At 39.4% G+C, this 24,695-nt stretch overlaps 2 protein-coding genes and 1 non-coding gene across 6 annotated transcripts in view; 2 read left to right on the plus strand and 1 right to left on the minus strand.

Moving 5' to 3' along the window:
- The window catches only part of mcama (melanoma cell adhesion molecule a), a 76,978-nt gene extending 67,689 nt beyond the window's left edge, over positions 1 to 9,289 (plus strand). Inside the window, exons 13-16 of one of the 4 annotated variants that reach the window (XM_057820739.1) lie at positions 1,415 to 1,450; positions 6,677 to 6,806; positions 6,878 to 7,001; positions 8,533 to 9,289. In XM_057820739.1, the coding sequence (XP_057676722.1) occupies positions 1,415 to 1,450; positions 6,677 to 6,806; positions 6,878 to 7,001; positions 8,533 to 8,535 (293 nt within the window). In that variant the 3' untranslated portion in view covers positions 8,536 to 9,289. The remainder of the gene's footprint in view (positions 1 to 1,414; positions 1,451 to 6,676; positions 6,807 to 6,877; positions 7,002 to 8,532) is intronic. The other 3 variants (XM_057820740.1, XM_057820741.1, XM_057820742.1) reach the window with 3 other exon arrangements.
- trnae-uuc (transfer RNA glutamic acid (anticodon UUC)) lies at positions 553 to 624 on the plus strand. Its single transcript has one exon. It is a non-coding gene; the product is annotated as a tRNA-Glu (tRNA).
- A 9,399-nt stretch (positions 9,290 to 18,688) lies between the features above and the next one.
- LOC130906611 (E3 ubiquitin-protein ligase CBL-like) overlaps positions 18,689 to 24,695 on the minus strand; it is a 42,136-nt gene continuing 36,129 nt past the window's right edge. Inside the window, exon 15 of the mRNA XM_057821105.1 lies at positions 18,689 to 23,155. Coding sequence (XP_057677088.1) covers positions 22,845 to 23,155 — 311 coding nt within the window. The 3' untranslated portion in view covers positions 18,689 to 22,844. The remainder of the gene's footprint in view (positions 23,156 to 24,695) is intronic.

The raw sequence follows: 24,695 nt of genomic DNA on the forward strand, positions 1-24,695 counted from the left end.
TTAATAAAACACTAAATAGGTTGTTTTTCACTTAGGATAAAGAATATGTAAAAGTATTTATAATATTTTTATTTTGTCCAAATATGTTGGAATTTTCTTTAAAAGAATGAGAACTTCCACAGTAGGAATGTTACTTCATTAGCCCGTCTCTGATAATTCCTATCATATGCTAGCTTTTAGCTAGCAGATATATAAACACAGAAATACCAATATGTTGATAAATCGCTAAATAGGTTGTTTTTCACTTAGGATAAAGAATATATCAAATTATTTATATTATTTTTATATTGTCCAAATGTGTTGGAATTTTCTTTAAAAGAATCACAACTTCCACATTATGAATGTTACTTCATTAGCCCGTCTCTGATAATTCCCATCATATGCTAGCTTTTAGCTAGCAGATATTTGTGGTTTGGTAAAATACACAACATGTATTTCTCTATTTCTCTATATCTCTCTATTTTATGTTTTTTGTCCGCAAAGTTAAGGCCGGAATGCATCTCGATAGTTTGAATAAAAAATATAATAGACCATGCACTGATTTGCATTGCATCCCATATGGTCTAGCGGTTAGGATTCCTGGTTTTCACCCAGGCGGCCCGGGTTCAACTCCCGGTATGGGAAGGTTTTATTAATTTGAAATTAGTGATATTAAACCTTCCGCTAGCCCTGAAAATCTAGTTTCGAACATCCAGCAGTCGACGTAGGGACAGTTGAATAACTGCATTGTTTTTTTAAGGATTTCACACCAGAAACATTTTGCACATACACTAATTTGCACTGTATCACCAGAAACATTTTGCACATACACTAATTTGCACTGTATCACTGAAGTAACATTTTCAGCTGACACACCCAGATTTTCCTACTTTTACATTTTTTCCCCCCGTATTAAAGCTATTGTGTTATGCACAAAATTTTATTTGAGCAACATTATAAATAGAGGTCGATAGATATGAGATTTTCAAAGGCCATTGCTGATACTTAAAAAAACAATTAATGATGTTTAAAGCTGATATTTGAGGCCGATATCCTTTTTTTTTTGAAAACCGCGTTAATTATGAAAAGCAATTGAAATGCTCAATATATGAATTTATATATTAAAAGTTACATTTTTCTTCTGCTATTTCCTTTTGTAACATTGGCCACTAGGTGGTGCGAAATCACAACTAGCAAATTCACCCAAACAGTGAACATAACATCAGGCCGATATATCTACCGACCGATATATCGGTCGACCTATGATAATCAATTTTACAAAAATAGATCTAAAGCGAATGTTCATTCGCTGCCAGCCCTTTCGGTTCAAATAGATTGGACGTCCATCTTTGTCAATGGCAGCAATGACTTAAATCAAGTCTGCTTTTTAATAAAAATTAGCATATAAAAGGCGTGTTGTTCTACTTGTTCACAGTTCCCCTGGTCACCTCCAGCGCCCCCTTCTCTCCCGGTAAGATCGTCGTCCCGCTCGCTCTCTCATTTCATTTCCAACGCGGTCTGTCCTCTTCCTCCTCATCCTCATCCTCGTTTGACAGCGAAAAGCTTTGAGGACCTTCCCCATGCCTTATTGATGATCTCTCTTTCTGGGACTCTCGCTACGCTCGCTTCGCCTTTCGGACGGCTCGCGGGCAGATTAAATATTCCCTTTCACGTCCACGCAACATCACAGCCCTTTGAATGACTGAGAAAAAATTCTCGCTAATTACAGTATTTTTACCAAGTGCTATGCTGTCGACTGGCACGTTTCGTTGGAGACTAAATAACCTGAAAAACACTCACAGGGTTCTCAAATCTCACGCATATCAGGACATTCTCACATCTTATGCCACACCCTACATTTCTGACACCTTGACCATTGTCATAATGTCAAAATAAAAGGAAGTTACAGGAGTCTTGGGCGTACTATCTTGCGGCCATCTTGCATCTTGAACTTTTTTTAAAAAAATTTTAATAAATTTCAATGGCGAATGAACAATGAATGAAAGCAACGGTGGTGGCGAATCGCTACGTAAATTAGTAGCTAAGTTGGCTAAATTAGCTGCTACGCATCCATACATGTTACCTTAAGATATTGAATATAACAAGTTTATTCTCATAATATTTTTTTCCCCTCGTAATATTATGCAATGTTACGTAACATTCTGACTTTATTTTCATGTTATGTAAAATTGCGTACCATTAGGACTTTTTTGTCCCGCAACATTACATTAAGTTACGTAGTATGACGACTTTATTCTCGTAATACTATGTAAAATTATGTAACATTATGACTTTTTTCTTGTCATATTATGTATTTATGTCTTATTATCACGTTAATCTTGTAATATTACAATGTTTAACTTCTCATAAATTACGACTTTTTTCTCTTTGAATTACAACGCATGACTTAATTCTCGTAATATAACTATTTTAATCTTGTAATATTACACGTTACGTAACATTGATTTTATTATCATATTGTGTAAAATTACAGAACATTATGACTTTCTCGTAACATTACATAAAGTTACGTAGTTATTTTTGTAATACTTTGTCAAATGACGACTTTTTTTCTTGTAATATTATGTATTGATGTAGTATTACAACTTTAATCTATTAATATTATAACTTTAATTTTGTAATATTACAATGTATAATTTTATATTTATAACAACGACTTTTTTCTCATTGTATTACAACTAAAGATGCACCGATACCGATACCAGTATCGGCAGAGGGGGCCGATTCGGCCCGAAATGGCAGTATCAGCGAATACCAACAAAGAGGGCGCCGATACCATTTACTGGTCCAGTATTATAACACTGGACCACAGCCATTTTTTCTCCTGACGCTAACTACACTCTCTGTTGTGTAATGACACATGATCACTTTGCATGCCAAGCAGCTATCGCTATTGGCCTGCTCCAGACAAATGAAGCTGGCCAATAGCCGCTCTTAACCAATGCCGGGGCAGCTATTTCATATGTAGGAAAAACAAACTACGAGAGGAAAATGTCGGCGGTCTGGAAATATTTCAGTTTATAACCCCCGTCGAGTACAATGGCTGCATGCAAGATTTAAGGCCTGAAAGTTTCGAGGGGTGGAGTTAAATCGACCAGTTTCAATACCTCGGACCTGATAAAACATTTGAAGACGAAACGTGAACGGACACAAAGAGTTTGAGGCTACAACAGCAGCAGCAGCAGCAACTGCTACCAAGAGAAACGGGGCTGGACCGGAGCAACAAACTCTGGTCAGCTCACTTCGTTTACTTTACTTTTATTGTCTTTTACTGAAAGAAATGGCGCAGTAATTTGAGACCTGTTTCAAAAGTAGGGTTGCCACCTTTCAGAAATGGAAATAAAGGACGCCCCTCTCCCACCCAAAGCCGTACAGGCAACAAAAAAAGGGACATCCCCAAAACTCGTAACATTGCATAGAAATGTATCTGTTTAGATATATTATATTGCTACAATACGGAACGCAACTTTTAATTCCCAATTCGGAACGATTCCTTATTACAAAGGACGGGTGGCAAGCCTATTCAAAAGTGCTGTAGAATTAAGCAAAGTAAGCTAAGCTAAGTGGCTAAGTGTGTGTTGCTGCTGGTGCACACAGAGGGAGGCTAATAGAGAGACAGGATGCGTTGGTCAATTATTATTATTTATAATTTCATGAAAGTTGCACTGTTTGGCCTTTGACAGCCAAAACTGAGGCCCATAGACTTCATAACCTATTGACATGACACGGGAAACGGGGCCGATTCGTTGGGGGCCTATTTTCAAAAACTCAAAATTCAAATATTTTCAAAACCAAAGCTGGTACTGGCCTAAAACCAAAACAGGCACCAACCTTAGTAATATATGAGTCTCCATGAGCAGCGGCATCAAAAAATTCAAAGTCACTCCCTTATAAAATCCTGATTAATTATTTTCTATATAAGTATAACACAACTTAAAATGGCTATAAAAGTCTCAGATTTTACACTAAGTGCACAGAAATCACCAAATGCATAGATAATCATCTATATTTTCAGGATCAACAGCAATATTTAACATGACATATAAGTTTTTGACCAAAATAGCAACTTTTTCTTTTTAGGAAACTTTTCAACAGCTAATAAATCACTGAATTTAACATCAGAAACTTAATACTTGAGGGAAACATGCAGAATTATTTATAAATAATATGTAAATAGATTATTAATAAATTCTATATACAATCACAACTTATTATAGAATTGAATTGCCCTTTATTATCATTATACACTATATACTGTTAGCGGATGAGGCTAGCGGCCGCCTGGCATAACAGGAGCTTTTTTGGTGAATAAATGCTTAAATCCCTGAATTCTTCCTAGATATTGACATAAAACAGTCTTGATTCTTGGTTGAAAGCAAAGAAACCGTACAGTTAGCAGACGCTAACTGTACGGTTTCTTTGCTTTCAAGGTATCTTTTTAGGTATCTTTATGAAGTACAATGCTACTATGTTAGCGAATGAGGCTAGCGGCCGCCTGGCGTAAAAAGAGCTTTTCTGGTGAAAATTCTTGTGAATAAATGCTTAAATCCCCGAATTCTTCATTGATGTGGACGTAAAACAGTCTTGATTCTTGGTTAAAAGCAAGGAAACCGTACAGTTAGCGTTTATTTTACGTATATTCACGAAGTACCATGCTACTATGTTGGCGAATGAGGCTAGCGACCGCCTGGCGTAAACAGAGCTTTTCCTGGTGGAAATTTTTGTGAATAAATGCTTAAATCCCAGAATTCTTCATAGATATGGACTTCAAACAATCTCGATTCTTGGTTAAAAGCAAAGAAACCGTACAGTTAGCGTTTATTTTACGTACATTCACGAAGTACCTTGCTACTATGTTAGTGAATGAGGATAGCGGCCGCCTGGCGTAAAAGGAGCTTTTCTGGCGAAAAATCTTGTGAATAAATGCTTAAATCCCCGAATTCGTCATAGATATGGACGTAAAACAGCCTTGATTCTTGGTTAAAAGCAAAGAAACCATACAGTTAGCGTTTATTTTATGTGTATTGACGAAGTGCCATGCTACTATGTTAGCGAATGAGGATAGTGGCCGCCTGGCATAAACAGAGCTTTTCCTGGCGAAAATTTTTGTGAATAAATGCTTAAATCCCGGAATTCTTCATAGATATGGACTTAAAACAATCTCGATTCTTGGTTAAAAGCAAAGAAACCGTACCGTTAGCTTTTATTTTAAGTATGTTGACGAAGTACCATGCTACTATGTTAGCGAATAAGGCTAGCGGCCGCCTGGCGTAAAGGAGTCTCGATTCTTGGTTAAAAGCAAAGAAATTAGCATTTATTTCGCGTAAATATTGCCAACTATGAGGTTAGTCAGTTCCATGTGTAAACAAAGAAGAAAATTCCTGCGATTAAATGCTTCAATCGCACATGCATGGTACGAAAAGTATAATATTTACCTTGAATCCTCCAACAAATCACTCCTGAGACAATGCTTCTTGTTTGTATGCAGTACAACTTTCGTAGTTAAATCTAATCGTAAGTAAATCCAAGCTTGAATCCGACATGAGCGGTTGCCATCTTCGGCTATTATTAAATAAAGCTCAGCCCCCTCTGATAAGGCGTGACGCAAAGAATGACGTGAAGTTTCAGGTCAATAGATTTTTTAAGTCTATGTCAGGGTTTAAAAAAGTTTATTCATTATTCATTCATTGTATTTTTACTTTCTTACTATTGGGCTAGTAATATACCTGTACATGTTTTAACTTCACGAATTTAGCACTATTTTGGCCTTTGAGAGCCAAAGATTTATTTAACTATTGTCACCCATTCCTGGTATGCAATAAAAAGTTCTATTGGATTCACTTTGTATATATACTGTATATAAATTTCAAACAAAGTGGTATCGGTATGGTATCGGCCGATACTGCACAGCCAGGTATCGCTATCGGGGTAAAAAAAAAATGGTATCGGTGCAACACTAATTAAAACGTCTGACTTTATCCTCGTAAAGTTGCAATTTTAACCTCGTAACATTACGTAATGGGATGCAAACTTAGGAAACATTATGACTTTTTTGTCCCGCAACATTACAAAAAGTTATGTAGTATTATGAGAATAAAGTCGTAATTAAAATTACGACTTTTTTCCTCGTAATATTACGTATTTACGTAGTATTATGACTTGAATCTTGTAATATATATACAGTATATAACTTTATTCTCATAAATTACGTTTTTCTCGTATTACAATGTATTACTTTATTCTTGTAATATTACGACTTTTATCTCGTAATATTATGACGCCGTACCAAGTTTTTTTCCCCCTCACAGTATTTAACCCATGTCATGCCATCGACATCGATAGACGTCCAATTAATTTAAACCAAGAAGACAGGCTTTGAATACTCATGTTTCAGTGCCACGAAAAGGTTAAAGTTACCAGAAACATGTTTATTTTATTATTATTATTATTGTTTTCATACTTACAGTGGTATTAGCTCATTATCTGCCATTGACGGCGCTAGACGTCCGATTCATTTGAACTGGGAGGGTGACAACGAATGAACGTTCATTCGCTGTCACCCTCCCAGTTCAAATGAATCGGACGTCTACAGGCGATAAACTCATTTCAATTCGCCGCAAAGTGCGATCGGACGCCACATGATTGGACGCCTATCGAAGTTATTACATGTGTGCAGCAGAGGGCAGCGGCGTGATCATCGTGGTGATCATCCTAAGTCTACTGCTGCTCGCCATCCTGGGCAGCGTGCTCTACTTCCTGCACAAGAAGGGCAAAATTCCATGCGGACGCTCGGGAAAGCAGGCTATGTGAGTGTCCGCCATCTCGACACATTACACGCCCTACCAGCCCGTCATTCTAAAAATGTCCTTCCTCGCAGCTCCAAAGAGAAGACGGCCAAAGACGACATCGTGGTGGAGATGAAGAACAACGGCAATGGCAAGAGCGAGGACGCCGTGCTGCTCAAGGCCGTCAACGGAGACAAAAATGGCACAAGTGAGCAGGTGAGAAAAAAGGAGAGACAGCGAGAACCAAAAGTGGTATTTGCCATGTGGCAAAATTGATTTTGCCATGTGACATTTTTTTCTCATGTGGCAAAATGGGTTTTGCTATGTGGCATTTTTTTGCCATGTGGCAAAATTGATTTTGCCATGTGACATTTTTTTAACATGTGGCAAAATTGATTTTTGCCATGTCCCATTTTTTTTTGCCATGTAGCATTTTTTTGCCATGTGGCTAAATGGGTTTTGCCATGTGGCATTTTTTTTACCATGTGGCAAAACATTTTTTGCCATGTGGCATTGTTGTGCCATGTGGCAAAAAATATATTTTGCCATGTGGCATTGTTTTGCCATGGGGCAAAATGTATGTTGCCATATGGTATTTTTTTTTGCCATGTGACATTGTTTTGCCATGTGGCAAAATGAATTTTGCCATGTGGCATTTTTTTGCCATGTGGCTAAATGGATTTTACCATGTGGCAGTTTTTGCCATGTGGCATTGTTTTGACATGTGCCATGTGGCATTGTTTTGCCATGTGGCAAAATGAATTTTGCCATGTGGCATTTTTTTGCCATGTGGCTAAATGGATTTTACCATGTGGCAGTTTTTGCCATGTGGCATTTTTTTGCCATGTGGCATTGTTTTGACATGTGCCATGTGGCATTGTTTTGCCATGTGGCTAAATGGATTTTGCCATGTGGCATTTTTTTTACCATGCGGTAAAATAAATTTTGCCATGTGGAAAAATAGATTTTGCATGTGGCATTTTTTTTTTGCCAAATGGCAAAATTGATTTTGCCATGTGGCATTTTTTGCCATGTGGCAAAATGGGTTTTGCCATGTGGCATTTTTTGCCATGTGGCTAAATGGATTTTGCCATGTGGATTTTTTTTTTTTTTTTTTGCCATGTGTCAAAATGGATTTGGACATGTGGCATTTTCTTCTCATGTAGCAAAATTGATTTTGGTTTGTGGCATTTTTTGGGGGTTATGTTGCATTTTTGGGGGGTATATGGCAGTTTTGCAGGCCATGCACGTCCATGCCATTGACGGCTGTGCAGGTCCAAATTTTCCATTAATTTTAAATGGCAGAAAAACATGTGTGGCTATGATTTTTGACAATGCACTTTAAATTACAGCGCATTGGCATTCAACTGGCACCCAACTCAGGCTTTGCCGTTGACGGCTATGCACGTCCAAATTTTCCATTATTTTTTAATGGCAGAAAAACGTGTGGCTGTGATTTTTGGCCGTCCACTTTACCATTACAGCGCATTGACATTCAATTGACACCCAAGTCAGGTTATGCCATTGACAGCTATGCACATGGGTCTTACCAAAATCCATTTTGCCATATGGCAAAAAAAAAAAAAATGCCACACGGCAAAAAAAAAAAAAAAAAAATGCCACATGGCAAAATCCATTTTGCCACATGGCAAATACCACTTTTGGTTCTAGGCCCTGCAGGAAAAATGAATTTCGTTTTTTATCCTTCTGGAACAATAAGGACTGGTTTGGATTTTTTTTTTCCTAGTAAAAAAAAGAAGAATCAGCAGTGGAGGAGCTGAGACCAGCAGGGACTCACAAACTTTTTTTCGAGTGAATGTTGTTTTGTAAAAGTTCATTCATTGTTCTTTCTGCCGTTTAATCGTTACTTTGCCATCGAAGTGTACATATTATATATATATATTTTGTTATTTAAGATATTCTCACATACGCATACACACACACACGCCTACACACACACACTACAAACTGCTGTCAAGGCCATTTCTCCTTTTCCTCAAATACTGTTTGTACATATGCCAACGGACTGTTGCCGAGCAGAATTCAGAGAGCTCAGCGATCTACTTCGCCTGTTTTGGTTTTTGAGATTTCAATACACTGAATATTTGTACGTATTTTTATTGTGTTGTGTTCTAGCAGGTTTGTGCGCATACGTTTGGAATTGCTCACAAGTTGCACTCGAGCAGGAGTGGACAATTACGGTACTTTTGAAGAGAACATTTCAGTTTGAAGCACGCGCACCAGCGGCTTTTTGTGAATATCATCGAGTATTTTTTTGGGGGGGGGGGACTTTTTTTGTCACTCTTTTCCACTGACGTGATGATGTCGTGCTTGTTGTGTTCCGAAAAAGCTGCACACGAGGGAATATTTTGTTTATAATTTGTTTGTTTTTTCACTCCCCAAAAACGTGTGTAAATTAACAGCTGTAAATGTGATTTTTTTTTTTTTTTTATGCTTGCTTTTTTAAAATGTTTTTTCAAAGAAAAAAGATGCCAAATAAAGTCTTTTTTTCCCAAATAATATTGCTTATTTGTTGTTGTTGTTTTTTAATATTTATCACTATAGGTCACTCATAGGCTGTCGTTTAGACTGAGAGGAACGAGCGTTATTTTAATATTCTGTGATTTCTTTTTCGATTTTTTTTTAATGCGAATGTGATTTTTTTTTCTTTAATTCACCGACTTTGTGTAAATAATTAGCTGTTTTTGTCACAAAATGCTCGCGCTCTAGCGTAGTAAACCCCAGACGCATTTTGATGACGTTTTCTATCTACGACTGCCCCACAACATAAAAGTAAGTAAAGTGTACGCACAGTAAATCGCGTTGGTTGAAACTTGAAACGTTAAAACATCAGTTCATACATGAAACTTGTGACGTTAGTATGTGAATATGTTGCGTTTTAACATGAATTTTAATACGTGAAAATGTGAAGCATGAATTCACCGAAAATAGTTGCATGATTAGTAGCAAGGATGGTTGTTTATTATTAGCCGTACCAACAATAGCCAATGGAGTTTATTCGCTAATAAACCCACAAACATTCTCTGGGTACTTCATTAATCCCGCTTGCTATTTTACTGGCCCACTTCGGTTTTCTTCCAGCTCCTGTAAAACACATTTTACAACCGACGACGATAACAACGAGACATTAACTTAGATGAATCAGAACCAGATGTTTTGGTGTCAAAAGTAGCACCGGGCAGGATCCCAAAATGAATTCCACACATACTTGACTCAATGACCGACATTGACTGTGGTAGACGTCCAACCCGTCAGTCAAATTGGATTAGACGTTTATTGCAGTGTATGACTAACTGATAATTAAACATGATCACATGCACAAATAGATGCGCACCTGACATGCCAAACGCTGCCTCATAAATTTACTAGGTCTTTGGTGACCTCTTGTGGCAACATAGTGACTCACCACCTACAGTGGGGCAAAGAAGTATTTAGTCAACCACCTATTGTGCTTCTCCTACTTGAAAAGATTAGAGAGGCCTGTAATTGTCAACATGGGTGAACCTCAACCATGAGAGGCAGAATGTGAAAAAAACAAAACAAAATCACATTGTTTGATTTTTAAAGAATTTATTTACAAACTAGAGTGGAAAATAAGTATTTGGTCACCGACAAACAAGCAAGATTTCTGGCTGTCAAAGAGGTCTAACTTCTAACGAGGTCTAACGAGGCACCTGTTTTAACTCATTATCGGTATAAAAGACACCTGTCCACAACTTCAGTCAGTCACACTCCAAACTCCACTATAGCCAAGACCAAAGAGCTGTCGAAGGACACCAGAGTAAAAATTGTAGACCTGCACTAGGCTGGGAAGACTGAATCTGCAATAGGTAAAATGCTTGGTATAAAGAAATCAACTGTGGGAGCAATTATTAGAAAATGGAAGACATACAAGACCACTGATAATCTCCCTCGATCTGAGGCTCCATGCAAGATCCCACCCCGTGGCGTCAAAATGATAACAAGAACGGTGAGGAAAAATCCCAGAACCACACGGGGGGACTTAGTGAACCTACTTAGTGGGACCTACAGAGAGCTGGGACCACACTAACAAAGGCTACTATCAGTAACACAATGCGCTGTCAGGGACTCAAATCCTGCACTGCCAGACGTGTCCCCCTGCTGAAGAAAGTACACGTCCAGGCCCGTCTGCGGTTCGCTAGAGAGCATTTGGATGATCCAGAAGAGGACAGGGAGAATGTGTTATGGTCAGATGAAAACAAAATACAACTTTTGGGTAGAAACACAGGTTCTCGTGTTTGGAGGAGAAAGAATACTGAATTGCATCCGAATAACACCATACCCACTGTGAAGCACGGGGGTGGAAACATCATGCTTTGGGGCTGTTTTTCTGCAAAGGGACCAGGACGACTGATCTGTGTAAAGGAAAGATTGAATGGGGCCATGTATCGAGAGATTTTGAGTGAAAATCTCCTTCCGTCAGCAAAGGCATTGAAGATGAGACGTGGCTGGGTCTTTCAGCATGACAATGATCCCAAACACACAGCCAGGGCAACAAAGGAGTGGCTTCGAAAGAAGCATTTCAAGGTCCTGGAGTTGCCTCCAGTCTGGAGATCTCAACCCCAAAGAAAATCAGTGGCGGGAGTTGAGTCCGTGTTGCCCAACGACAGCCCCAAAACATCAGTGCTCTAGAGGAGATCTGCATGGAGGAATGGGCCAAAATACCAGCAACAGTGTGTGAAAAGCTTGTGAGGGGTTACAGAAAACGTTTGGCCTCCGTTATTGTCAACAAAGGGTACGTAACAAAGTTTTGAGATGAAGTTTTGTTATTGACCAAATACTTATTTTCCACCACGATTTGCAAATAAATTCTTTAAAAATCAAACAATCTGATTTTGTTTTTTTTTCTTCCACATTCTCTCATGGTTGAGGTTTACCCATGTTGACAATTACAGGCCTCTCTAATATTTTCAAGAGTGAGAACTTGCACAATTAGTGGTTGACTAAATACTTATTTGCCCCACTGTATAACATTCGGGGACTCAAAGATAAACCTCCATATTATAGTGTGGAGCCAAGGGTGTAAGTTTGTTCTCAACTAGGGCTGTCCCAAACGACTAATTTCCTCCCGATTAGTCAGCCGACTATTTTTACGATTAGTCGACTAATCTAATTTTTTTTTTTTTTTTTTTTTTTTTTTTACTACTTTAATAATGAAATTTTTGTTGAAGCTTATTAATTCACAAAAAACATTTTGGAACACCTAAATTCTTTATTAACGTATAAATAAACAACATAAATATCAATAATAAATCACAAACAATGAGGTCAAATGCTGCTGGCATTACCTAGTGCGAAAAAAATGTAAACGGAAACACTAAGACTTCACTTCTTTAACAGGAGTCAAAACAATTCTTACTCTTTTTGTGGTATGTCATTGTCTATATTGTTCTAAATGTTAAAATGAATTGCAATGTCCCGGACAACCATTTTCAGAATACTTTGTGTGAGTTCAGATGCTTTTTCTGGTGTGCATTCCGCATTTTTGGGGGAGGGGAAAAACTGTTCAACTTTTGTTTGTTTTAACCTGAAAATACAGTAGATAAAGTAGAGGGCACCCTGAAATATTACCACAATTATTTTGAATGAGAGGCACACATACTCACAGTAACAAAAATTAAACATATAGTATTAATTTATTTATTTAAATATAGTATACTACTATTTGTATAAACACAATGATACAATCTGATTTATAATATAAAGTAACTAACATTAGTGCAGTTATGGATTACAGTAAGCAGGCCAGTGCTGTTTCCATATATTTTTTTATTATATTATGTATATACAGGATATATGTATATACTGTATTTTCCCCAAGTGGGAGCTTCCATGATCCTAATAAATTTAATAATAATTAAAAAAAATATATAATTATACAATATATATATATTAATTATTTAATCAAATAAATTTGCACGTTGATACGACGCACATAAAGGTAACTTCCTTTTTTTTTTTTTTTTTTTTTTTTTAAATCGTTAGAAAGTTGTATGGACTTACAATCCGCTAGCTTATTGTTTCTTGTTGTCTTCGAAAATTATACTTTGGTGACGGCGCTTCAAGTGTTCGTTCATAGCTGACGTGCTACTGTGGTATGAGAGCTCAACTTAGCAAAGAGTACACACAGTGGCACCCTCCATATTTTCCTTGAAATAATTCCAGGCTCTGGCAATTCTGGTCCGCTTTTTTGGCTTTATGCCACTTTCACATGTCACCAATTCTGCCCTGTTTGGTAATTGGCGGTGTTTTCAACTCCTCGCCGTAGTGAAGAGTGAACCGGCGATTCACTTGGCTCGTTGTCGTCGGTTCGTCCGATTTCCTCCTCAGGAAGGCGGCGGCGTGCGTAAAAACACCGAGAGGCGTCCGATGGCTCTTTTTGGATACTTTTATTGACCAATACAAAAACGTGTGGAATGCAGACACTGAACTCCGCGGTACCCGCGCAGTGCGCGCACTTTCCCAACTCACCGATCTCGCTCCATCTCTCTCGCTCCCTCTCTCTCGCTCGCCCACTTTCTTCCTCTCTGCCCAATCTGACAATGCCCGTCACATTGAAATAACAGCGGCCCCCTTGGGGGTGCCAGTAACAACCGCTTGCATTGCGAGCGCCTGCCATTCTAAACTTTATCCGCATGTAATTTTTTTTGAAACCCGTCATTACCCGTCGACGGTATGTTTTGCCCGTCGACGCATTTATGTCATCGATGACGTCGACAATGTCGACTAGTCGGGACAGCTCTAGTCTCAACATTAGTAGGGACGATATAACAGCATGTAGACTTTTAGCTGGGGTCAGGACATAAATAAGACCAAACAGACTGGGTGAACGGGGGTCAAGGCTACATTTCTCACGAATATGAACTCAATGAATTGATAAGCTAAATGGTACAAGTCAATACAGATTTATTTTGCATTGATCAACTTTCATGTGTATTGAGTCAGGTGATGCAACGTTCAATTCAAACCTTTGTTTTAAAAAACTAGCCCCTTTATTAAAAAATGCAGAGCTATTCAAGAATGGGTCCACTTCTGGGTGACACTGGAGCACCTCTAGACTCAAGTTAAAGTGTTGTAACATAAAAGTGATATAGGAAAATTTTAATGAAAAAAAAATCTGAGACATCCAAGGACCGATCTACATCTGAGACATACGACAAACCCTCATCAGACATTTTATTATGTAGAACAAACCTAGATAAAAACCTTGTAAAAATAATTAGTTTAAAAGTGCAACTCTTTTGCATTCAGAAATACTAAAAGAAAGAAATAAAAACATTGTGGTGGTCAGTAAATGTTACTTTTATAGAGAAAGTGGCTTCTGGCTTTCATGACAGCTTGCAGTCTCTGAGGCATGGACTTGATTAGTATTCTTCATCAATTTGGTGCCAACTCTCTTTGATTGCAGTTGCCTGATCATCGTTGCAGGTCAGAGCCTTCCTGTGGACTATTTTTTTCAATTTCCACCACAGGTTATCGATACGTTTGAGATCTGGGCTATTTGCAGGGCATGACATTGACTGGATCAGTCTTTCTCCAAGGAATGCTTTAACAGTTTTAGCTCTGTGGCATGATGCATTGTCATCTTGGAAAATGACAAACATATTTTCAATTGAAGGGATAAGAAAGCTGTCTAAAATTTCAATGTTAACTTGTGCATTTATCTAAGATTCAACCACAGTGCCTTTGCCTGACATGCAGCCCCCATATCATGAAGGACTAAGGGAATTTTGATGTTTTCATCAGGCAGTCATCTTTGTAAATCTCAATGGAACAGCACCTAACAAAGTTCCAGCATCGTCACCGTGTCCAATGAAGATTCTTGACCTATCATTGAAAATAACCTTTATCTAGTCATTCACAGTCCATTGCCCCTTTCCCAATGAAACTAGTGGGTCAACACGCGTTTTTTCCAAGCCGATGCAACCCACTAGCAATTGGCATTTGGCACCTTTCCCATTGACAAAAAAAAAGCTTTTTTTTTTTTTTTCCACCCGTCTAACCCCCCACCCCTCCTCAGCCGTGCGTAAGGTTAGGTGACGTCACCACGCTAAAATGCGCGTCGACAATTCATTCTGATCAAGGAAGTAAACAATGCAGAGCAACATGGAAGCTTCCTTTCCGTTTATGTTCTCCGTTTTCATGCATGCTTGCATTGAAGTGCAAGAGCAAGCTGTCCACCGACTGTCACGATATTGACATGTTTATTGTTAAAAAAGTTATACATAGCATAGCAACGCCCCTCACTTATATTTGTAATTTATCATTTCAATCGGGTCAATTTCCAAACAAAATGAAAATTGCTAAAGTAAATCCAATACACAAAAATGACAGTAAACACAGTTACACAAATTATAGACCGATATCACTATTACCACAATTTTCTAAAATATTGGAAAAACTATTTATCTGCCCATTTAATAATTTTCTTGATAAACACAACATAATTAACCAGGGCCAGTATGGGTTTAGTACTAAAACAACCACCTCAATGGCAATTACAGATGCAGTAGAAGAAATCACAAATGCATTGGATGAAAAAAAACATGCAGTTGGATTTTCTATTGATCTAAAGAAAGCTTTTAACACAATTGATCACACAATTTTACTCAAGAAACTACATCTGTATGGTATCAGGGGGTTGCTGGGGAGTGGTTGAGAAGTTATTTAACAGGAAGGGTACAATATGTGAAAATGGGGAAATGGTCATCAGAATATCTCAGTATCTCTCATGGGGTCCCTCAGGGGTCCGTTTTGGGACCAAAATTATTTAATATTTATATCAACGATATATATACTGTATCTCAGTTATTGAAATTTATACTGTTTGCAGATGACACAAACATATTCTATAGTAGTGAAAACCAAAATGAACTGGTAACTACCGTAAATAAGGAATTAAGTAAATTAAAGAGGTGGATGGATATAAATAAATTATCACTTAAATAAGACAAAGGTAATGATATTTAGTAACCTAAAATGTAACTCAGAATTACAAATAAAGATTGATGGGATCCCAATCGGGAATGTAAATGAATTCAAATTTCTAGGAGTTATTGTAGATAGTAAATTATCATGGAAACCCCACATCAGACACATCAAAACCAAGATCTCCAAAAGCTTGTCACTAATAAACAAAGTGAAATCACATCTTGATGACAGTGCACTCCGCACTTTGTACTGTTCTCTAGTGCTCCCATATTTCACGTATTGTATTGAAACACTTACAAATCTACCATCAATTCATTAGTCACATTGCAGAAACGTGCGGTACGAATCATACGTAAGGTCGGATTTCTCGATCACACCCACCGTTTATTTGCTCACTCAAAACTATTAAAAGTCAAAGATCTTGTAAACTGTCATACAGCTATAATGCTATTTAAAGCAAAACATGAATTACTGCCATATAATTTACAAAACCTATTTAAGGTTCGTGAGAATATCCATAGTCTGCGAGGCTCTGGAGATTTTATGTTGCCAAGATTTCGAACTATTTGCAAACGTTTTCGTGTGTCTGTATGGAGAGTGAAACTCTGGAACAATTTAGACAATCATTTCAAGCAGTGTCAGAATATCCCAAAAATTTAAATCGTTGTATAAAAATATGGTCTGGTCACAATATAATGACATTTGCTGACAATGTGTGTTGCTGTTTTTGTCAATTGGTGTAAATATTGAAATTATTGCGAATGAGCCAACATTAGTTGGTTGTCTGTTGGTTTAGTTGTTTTTGTCTGTTTTTCCTTTTTTCTTCTTTTTCATTGTGTGGACAGGAGTATCCCACGAGTAAGGATGCTGGACAATGAGATCAGGGGTGGGACAAAATAAGTTTTTTCTTCTTCCCACTCCCTTTCGAGTGCAATTATTTTTGTTGAATTATATTGTATGTTTTTTGTTTCTTTTGTGTGTGCATGCTCGAAATAAAAAAGTTTCATCATCATCATGCTTTTTATTGCCCTCAAAATGATCGAAATGCAGCAAAGGATCAACACTCTGCTTGTGCTGAGGCAACGTAGGCGACGTGAATTTTGGTTTGATCGACGTATATGCATCGACGTAACTACGGTTGTGGGGCGTGTTAAATGGGAGGCGACTGGCACGTTATGACGCATCACGTAAGAGCCTACGTCACAACGTAGATTAGGGTGTTGACTGTTGACCCGGGGTTTTGCTTTCACACTGTATGACGATCAGAGCCGAGGTGATTTTAACGTGGGTCACTTGGCGGGTTGATTGGCACGGGTCGAGGCGGGTCGCTGCACCTTTCCCACTGCCACCAAAAGCCGTTTGTTAGTGGGTTGACACGGGTTTTTTGCCCAGTGGGAAAGGGGTACATGATTGCCTCTCCTTAGCCTGTTGCAGTCTTGTTCTTTTCTGTTTTTTTAGCTTTCCTGTCTTAAAATCCCATTTCCTTTAGGCAGTTTTGCACAGTTGTCACATACCTTGACTCCAGCTTCCTCCAATTTCTTCATTTGTCTTGTTGTCAGAGGTTGCGCTAGACATTTTCGTTGTCTGTCATTTTGACTGACAGGGTCATAAAAATCCGGTCATAGTCTATTTTTACCCGTCACTTAAATTTTTAAAATGATAATGATGATATATTCAATAGTATTTAGTTTTCATTCATTTTTAATTAATATTGTAACGCTTGCTTGGCGGCGAAAAATTAGACACGGAAGTCGTGGTATTTTTCTCCCTTTTTACTCTGCTTACCGCCAACAACTCCGCCCCCAAAGAAAAAGACGCAACGATATAGACCCCAATCACCAATGTCACACAATGATCTTAATTGTGGTTGTCAGCCCAAAATCTTCTAAATATATATTAAATGCATCTTACCAGATATAAAATGACTACTACAGTCTGTGGTGATCGTTTGGTGCCCAGATTTCTTGTCGAATTACAGCAGTCCATCTCGCTCTCATCTTCGGGTCTCTCAGAATACGGTAGAACTTCAAGTCTCTCCGTCTATCTTCTCTGTTACAGCAACCAACCGCCACAAACGCCTTCACCATTTTGATTATTAATATTAACGAGCAGAAAAACACGCCGTAATAGGAGGCATGTACGTAGCGGTAATGTGTAAACATGACGAGCTGACACACAATATGGCGGCTCCAGTCAGGGGGGTGGAGTTGTGACGTCATGTGATTGGGGTCTATACAGCACACCGGGTGCACCAATAAGAACCTCGCGTTGATGTGTCAATCACGGTGCCGCCGCCAGACCCGACAACGACGCTACAATATTCTGACAGAAGAGCCAACGACGTCATGCATTAAGAGAGACAATAGCTAATTAATATGCTAACTCGCCACCCTGTGGTCTGGGGTGTGAATTGCAACCTGTCAAAATGACGGACGGACTTCAGTTTTTCCGTCACCATTTTAAAAAACCGGTCAACGACGGAAAATATCCGGTTAACGCGACCCCTGCTTGTTGTACATCTTTTTCAAGACACATGGCCTTTAGTTGTCATGTTTGGATGTCTACCAGTACGCTTATCTTTAACAACCTTGCCATGTTGTTTGTACTTGGTCCAGATTTTGGATACTGCTGACTGTGAACAATCTGTGGACTGTGGATGTTTGGCAACCATGCGTGTAACTTTACCTTCTTCAAGAAGTTTGATAATCCTCTCCTTAGTCTTGAGACATCTCTCTTGTTGGAGCCATAATTCTTGCGAATCCAAGGTGTGACAACTGCACCGTTTTTAACTGCTGACTAACGAGCAGATCTAATCTGAGGCAGGGGCCCAATTAAGGAAAGGAAATTGACTGGGTGTGTCTGTATTTTCTACCCAAAAGGGAGTGATTCTATTATTTATTTCCCTGCACTTGCACTATGAAAATAATTTACTGACCACCACAATGTTTTTTATTCATTCTCTGAATGCCAAGGAGATGCACTTTTTAACTAATTCATTATTTTTTTCAAGCTTTTTATCAGTTTCTTCTACATAATAAAACGTCTGAGTGAGTGCTCATCCGAGACTGGTAATTCCACACTTTTTGCTAAGGGTTGTATTTAGAAAGAACACTACTAAAGTAAAATTTTCGGCTACTCTACCCACCTCTGTAGGTAAACATATATATTTCAAAAAACAAAAAAATATATACCCTTGACCAAACAAACACACGCACACACACAAAAGTTTTTAAAGAAAATACTGTTTAATTAAAAATCTTAATGGCTTGGGCATGAAAACATGGCAACACAACGAACATCGAGGATATTAAAAAGACAATAAATAAATCGTATTTACAAGACGACGATGACAAAGCAGCGACAAACATTTTTAGTAGGTGAGTTTTCCAGAATAAAAAGGCGCGTTAAAAGACTTTACAAGCGTACACATTTAACTCATTGGCTGCCATTGACTGCGATAGACGTCCAAATCCATTCGAAGTGGGAGGGTGGCAGTGAATGAACGAATGTTCATTCGCTGCCACCCTCCGGCTTCGAATGGATTTGGACGTCTACGAGTGATAAAGAGTTCGAATTTAGTTTCCTGCCTTGTTATGGAGGTTTGTTAGTCAGCCAATCGAATGGAGAGGAGCGAGGGGGCGTGTCTTAAAGAGACAGGAGCGTAAAAGGAAGAAAAAGCCTAGAGCTTTTTGTCAATCATGCAAGGTCCCTCGAGCGGAGCCTCGAAATCAAAATGTACCACTTTAAAAAGTCCTCCTTAAGGCCTTAAACACGTGACATTTCATAACCCACAGAAGTTAATGTGCTATCACCTTACATTACGTCACCAAGACAACATTTCTTTAGTACTAGCATTTTAAGTATTGGAGTGTTAATCTCTTTTCATAATAATGACATTAGTACAACAGAGCATTAAGGCTACACAAAGAAGGGAAAAAAAGCCTATTTTTGCCCAGGGCGTAATATTACGACATTATTCTCATAGGCTTATTTTCTTTATTTGTATGGCCTTATTATTCCTTTGCACCTATGTGACTGCAAGTCTTCCAAAATGGCGAGCAAACCTGCCAAAAGGCACATTTACAGATGTCGACTGACACCTGACGTGAACCGTACGAGTAAAAACGGCGCTTATGAAACGTTTCTCGTCGGGACTGGAATGGGTTCGCTCTTTGGTCGTCCAGCCCAAGCGGCAACGCATCTTTGTTGGCGCGTGTTAGGCATTTCCTAGTTGTGAGGAAGTTTTAAGCGAGAATCAGTAATACGCTGCTGGCCCAAAGTATTGGCACCCCTGCAATTCTGTCAGATAATGCTCAATTTCTCCCAAAAACGATTGCAATTACAGATGCTTTGGTAGTAATACCTTCAATGATTTTGCTTGCAATGATAAACCACAAAAAATCATTATCACTTGACACAAAACTCCAAAAATGGGCCGGACGAAAGTATTGGCACCCTTTGAAAAATCATGTGATGCTTCTCTAATTTGTGAAATTAACAGAACCTGTTACTTACCTGTGGCACATAACAGGAGGTGGCAATACCTAAATCACACTTGCAGCCAGTTAAAATGGATTAAAGTTGACTCAACCCGTCCTGTGTCCTTGTGTGTACCACATGAACTCATTTGCTCCCAAAAAAGTATAAATATGTTCTATTTTTAATTGCTTCAGTGTCCCAAAAACGTATTTATACGTCTTTTGCGTTTTTTTTTTCTCCGTAATTGACATCTATAGGTTCCGAGGTATCTCAGATAGAATGCACAAAGCTCAAAACCCATTTTAAACCAATAAAACTGGCCACTGGAGGGCAGTAGCGCATTTGGTAAGACCCATAACCCTATTCAACGGCAACCAACGGCCAAGCCGCAAAGCCGGGGAGAGGGTGGAAGACGACCGAATTGATGACAGGCGGCGGACGACCGAGCAGAACAACCGGTAGAACGCCCGGGATGCCAGGCGCTGGACGACCGAGACCACTAGATGCCCTATAGTCCATGCTGCTCGCGAGCAGAGCCCGCAGAGACTCAAAAAAATTCATCTTTATGAGACAGACGGCGATGAGTGCAAAGTTTAACCGGCTGTCGCGGCCAGAACAGCGTCATCTCTCAGTTAGTTATGTGTAAATAAATTGTTACTTTGCTATCAAAGGCTCTATTTGTCTTGTTGTTCATCCAATTTTGTAAAAGGAAAACATTATTCAGATGTTTGGGATGTAACTAAAGCAAAAAATAGCTGTGTAAAAGTCAAAGTTGTGTTTGAAATGTATGCGTTCACAAAAAGCTCAATTTCTCCGTTTTTTCATCAGAAATTGGAAAAATGCTCAAATTAAGCTATTTTCTAATGCTGATTTCTAAAGAATGGAAAAAGATGAACTTACTTTTTTTCTACTGAAAGAAGAGAGTAATCTTTCTTTTGGTGGGTTCCATGTTTATATAGCAATAGAACAAATTTTTCTGTGGGCCTTGCAAAATCAGTCAAAATCCAGTAAAACGGTCGGGAGCGAAGGGCCTTGTTCCGGTGAAAATGGCTGCGAGTAAATGAGTTAAGCATGGAGAAAAGAAAGAAGACCAAAGAACTGTCTGAGGACTTGAGAAGCAAAATTGTAAGGAAGCATGGGCAATCTCAAGGCTACAAGTCCATCTCTAAAGACCTGAATGTTCCCATGTGCAGTGTAAAGCCCATGGCACTGTGACTAACCTCCCTAGATGTGGACGGAAAAGAAAAATTGACGAGAGATTTCAACGAAAGTTTGTGCAGACGTTGGATAAAGAACCTCGACAAACATCCAAATTAGTTCAAGCTGTCCTGCAGTCCGAGGGTACAACAGTGTCAACCCGTACTATTCGTCGGCATCTGAATGAAAAGGGACTCTATGGTAGGATACCCAGGAAGACCCCACTTCTGACCCAGGGACAAAAAAAAAAAAAAGTCAGGCTGGAGTTTGCCAAAACCTACCTGAAAAAGCCAAAAACGTTTTGGAAGAATGTTCTCTGGTCAGATGAGACAAAAGTAGAGCTTTTTGGGGAAAGGCATCAAGTTTACAGGAAAAAAAAAATAGGCTAACTTTCAAAAGAAAAGAACACGCCCCGCACAGTCAAACATGGCGGAGGTTCCCTGATGTTTTGGGGTTGCTTTGCTGCCTCTGGCAATGGACGCTTGACCGTGTGCATGGCATTATGAAGTCTGAAGACGACCAATGCGAGAAAGCTGGTTCTCCCTCAGAGTTCATGGTTCTTCCAGCAGGACAATGACCCAAAACACACTTCAAAAAAGCACTAGAAAATGGTTTGAGAGAAAGCACTGGAGACTTCTAAAGTGGCCAACAATGAGTCCAGACCCGAATCCCATAAAACACAGTTGGCCAAAGAAGAACGGTCTAAAATTCCAGCAGAACATTGTAAGAAACTCATTGATGGATACCGGAAGCGGTTGTTCGCAGTTATTTTGTCTAAAGGTTGTGCTACAAAGTATTGGGCTGAGGGTGCCAATACTTTTTTCCGGCCCATTTTTGGAGTTTTGTGTCAAATGATAATGATTAAAAAAATGTGTCATTCTCATTTGTGTTTTTTTCATTGCAAGCAAAATCAACGAAGATATTACGACCAAAGCATTTGTAATTGCAATCATTTTCTGGGAGAAATTGAGCATTATCTGACAGAATTGCAGGGGTGCCAATACTTTTGGCCAGCAGTGTAGAACAGAGTCGATGTTTGAAACTAGGGACGGGCAAACGGGAAGCAAAAAGCCTTTCGAGACTGCAGTGCAAACAAACAGGAAGTCAAAGCTTTCCTTTCTGCCTAACGGGGCTACAGAAACAATTATGCAAGGAAAGTTAGCGACAAATGCCCATTTACGTGTTGAACTTCAGCCAACGTGTCCGTACGACATTTTTTTTTCTGTATTACTGTTAATAAAGGCTCAATTGGGCCAAATAACCCAACAACATATGCGGTGTCGGAGTTACCGAACTTGTCATGGTCCCTGGAGTGGTTACATCGTACGCTTCAAGGAACATTTAAAGGCTTTTGGGGTTTTTCGTGTGGGACAAAGACAAGTATTTAGAGGGCACCAATGTCGGGCGGGACTATGTGGCGATGTGCGCGGGTGAGGGCACGGACACAAACTCTCGCAAGATGTTCTTGGCAGTCTCCAGGTTGTTCCTGGCGATCATCAGCGCTTTCTGGATGTCCTGGATGGAGTAACCCTGAGACATCAGGCACTCAATCTCGCCGCTCAGCGCCGCGCCGGTCGAGGGCGGCGTGTGCGAGGACGAGGGCCGGGGCGGCGAGGCCGACGGGAGCTCGCGGTTCGGCGGCCGGACCCGCCGGTCTGAGTTGGCGCGACGCGGGAGGGGTTTGGGGGGCCGTTCGGGGTCCGAGCCGGCTGCGTATATACCTGCGTCGGTAGAAGGAGGAGACGTTAGCGTGGCGGGAAAACAAGAATGAATAAATAGCCGCTGCATCAGTGTTGTTTTCATCAACGATGACAATAATATTTCGTCGATGAACAATTTTTTCATGACAACTACTGGACGATAACTAAAAATGTTTTGAGAGACTAAAACATAAGATAAATGCCAGTTTTCGTCTGACAAGACAAGGACGTGACGGAAATGTGCAACAGTTTCCATCACATGTTCACAATGTATGACATTTTATGTGTAGTTAGCCTGCATTCAAGTGTCTGTGTCACTCATGTGACGTGCTGCCCACCCCACCCCCAAACTCACCAGTGTGTAGTCTCCAGTCTCAATGCAGGCTCGCACATACAGTAAGATTTGTTATCTTGGCCAGAGAGAATATGCAATTTTGCTTTAGCCTTTAAAGGTCTGTGCTGAGTGATCATCATACACTAAATGTAACTCGTAGCCTTAGCATTGCATTCACGTTAGGATTAGGCCAATGTTAACGACGCGCGTCCTCTTAGGCTACGTCTACACTTGGACAAATAATTTTCTCTAGGGTATTTTACCGACTATTTATATACCTGTCCGCACCTACTTTTAAGGTTCGTTTAAGGCCGTCCCACTACTGCAAGGTACGCCTGCATTTGCGCAAACTACGTATGCATAGAAAGGAGCAGCCTCACATGTTACTTCATCGCATGCGTGGTTCACCTCTGAAACATAAACTCATTACTCGTCGGCGGGAAATTTCAAAATTACAACACCTTCTAGACCAGGAGTCGGGAGCTCTGTTTTGTGAATGCAACTGAACGCATCACGCGGGAGCGAGAGTGAAGGGAGAGCACGCTCGGCTTTTAGGAGCAGTCACTGAGTTGTGATTGAAATAAATCTTTAGAAAATGACAAAAGCCAGACATCGTTACTTGGGATGTTACAATCGATGCTCAGTTGCGCTCTCACCACTTGGAAAATAAAAAATAGAAACATATGGTGTTGCGCTGCGTGCATTTCCTGGAAGCCGCAACCAGGAGTGCTTGTGCATAACAGTGGCGATCCTGGAAGTGGCGACAGTTTTGATAGGCAGAAATGTCATTAAAAAATTGATCGCGTGCCTCTTTGACTAGGGGTACCACGCAGGTCATTTTTCGGAATTTAATTTTCCTCTACGCATTTTTATATACTGATGTTCAGTTGGCAGTGAGTTGAGAGGGGCCAGTCCCGCAGCTGGCCGATCGGAAACAACGGGAAACGAGCTCTGTAAAAAACGCTGATCTCAGAGTCATCCGCAATAGGAGGACCACAAACGGGCACTGAATTGAAGCCTATAATTGCGACGTAGTCTAAAGGTTCAAGAAAAATGTAGGGCTGTCAAACGATTAAAAATTTTAATCGAGTTAATTACAGCTTAAAAATTAATTATTCGTAATTAATCACAATTAATCGCAATTCAAACCATCTATAAAATATGCCATATTTTTCTGTAAATTATTGTTGGAATGGAAAGATAAGACAAGATGGATATATACATTCA

This window comes from Corythoichthys intestinalis, chromosome 18 (assembly GCF_030265065.1).
Source record: "Corythoichthys intestinalis isolate RoL2023-P3 chromosome 18, ASM3026506v1, whole genome shotgun sequence".
NCBI classification, from domain to species: domain Eukaryota; kingdom Metazoa; phylum Chordata; class Actinopteri; order Syngnathiformes; family Syngnathidae; genus Corythoichthys; species Corythoichthys intestinalis.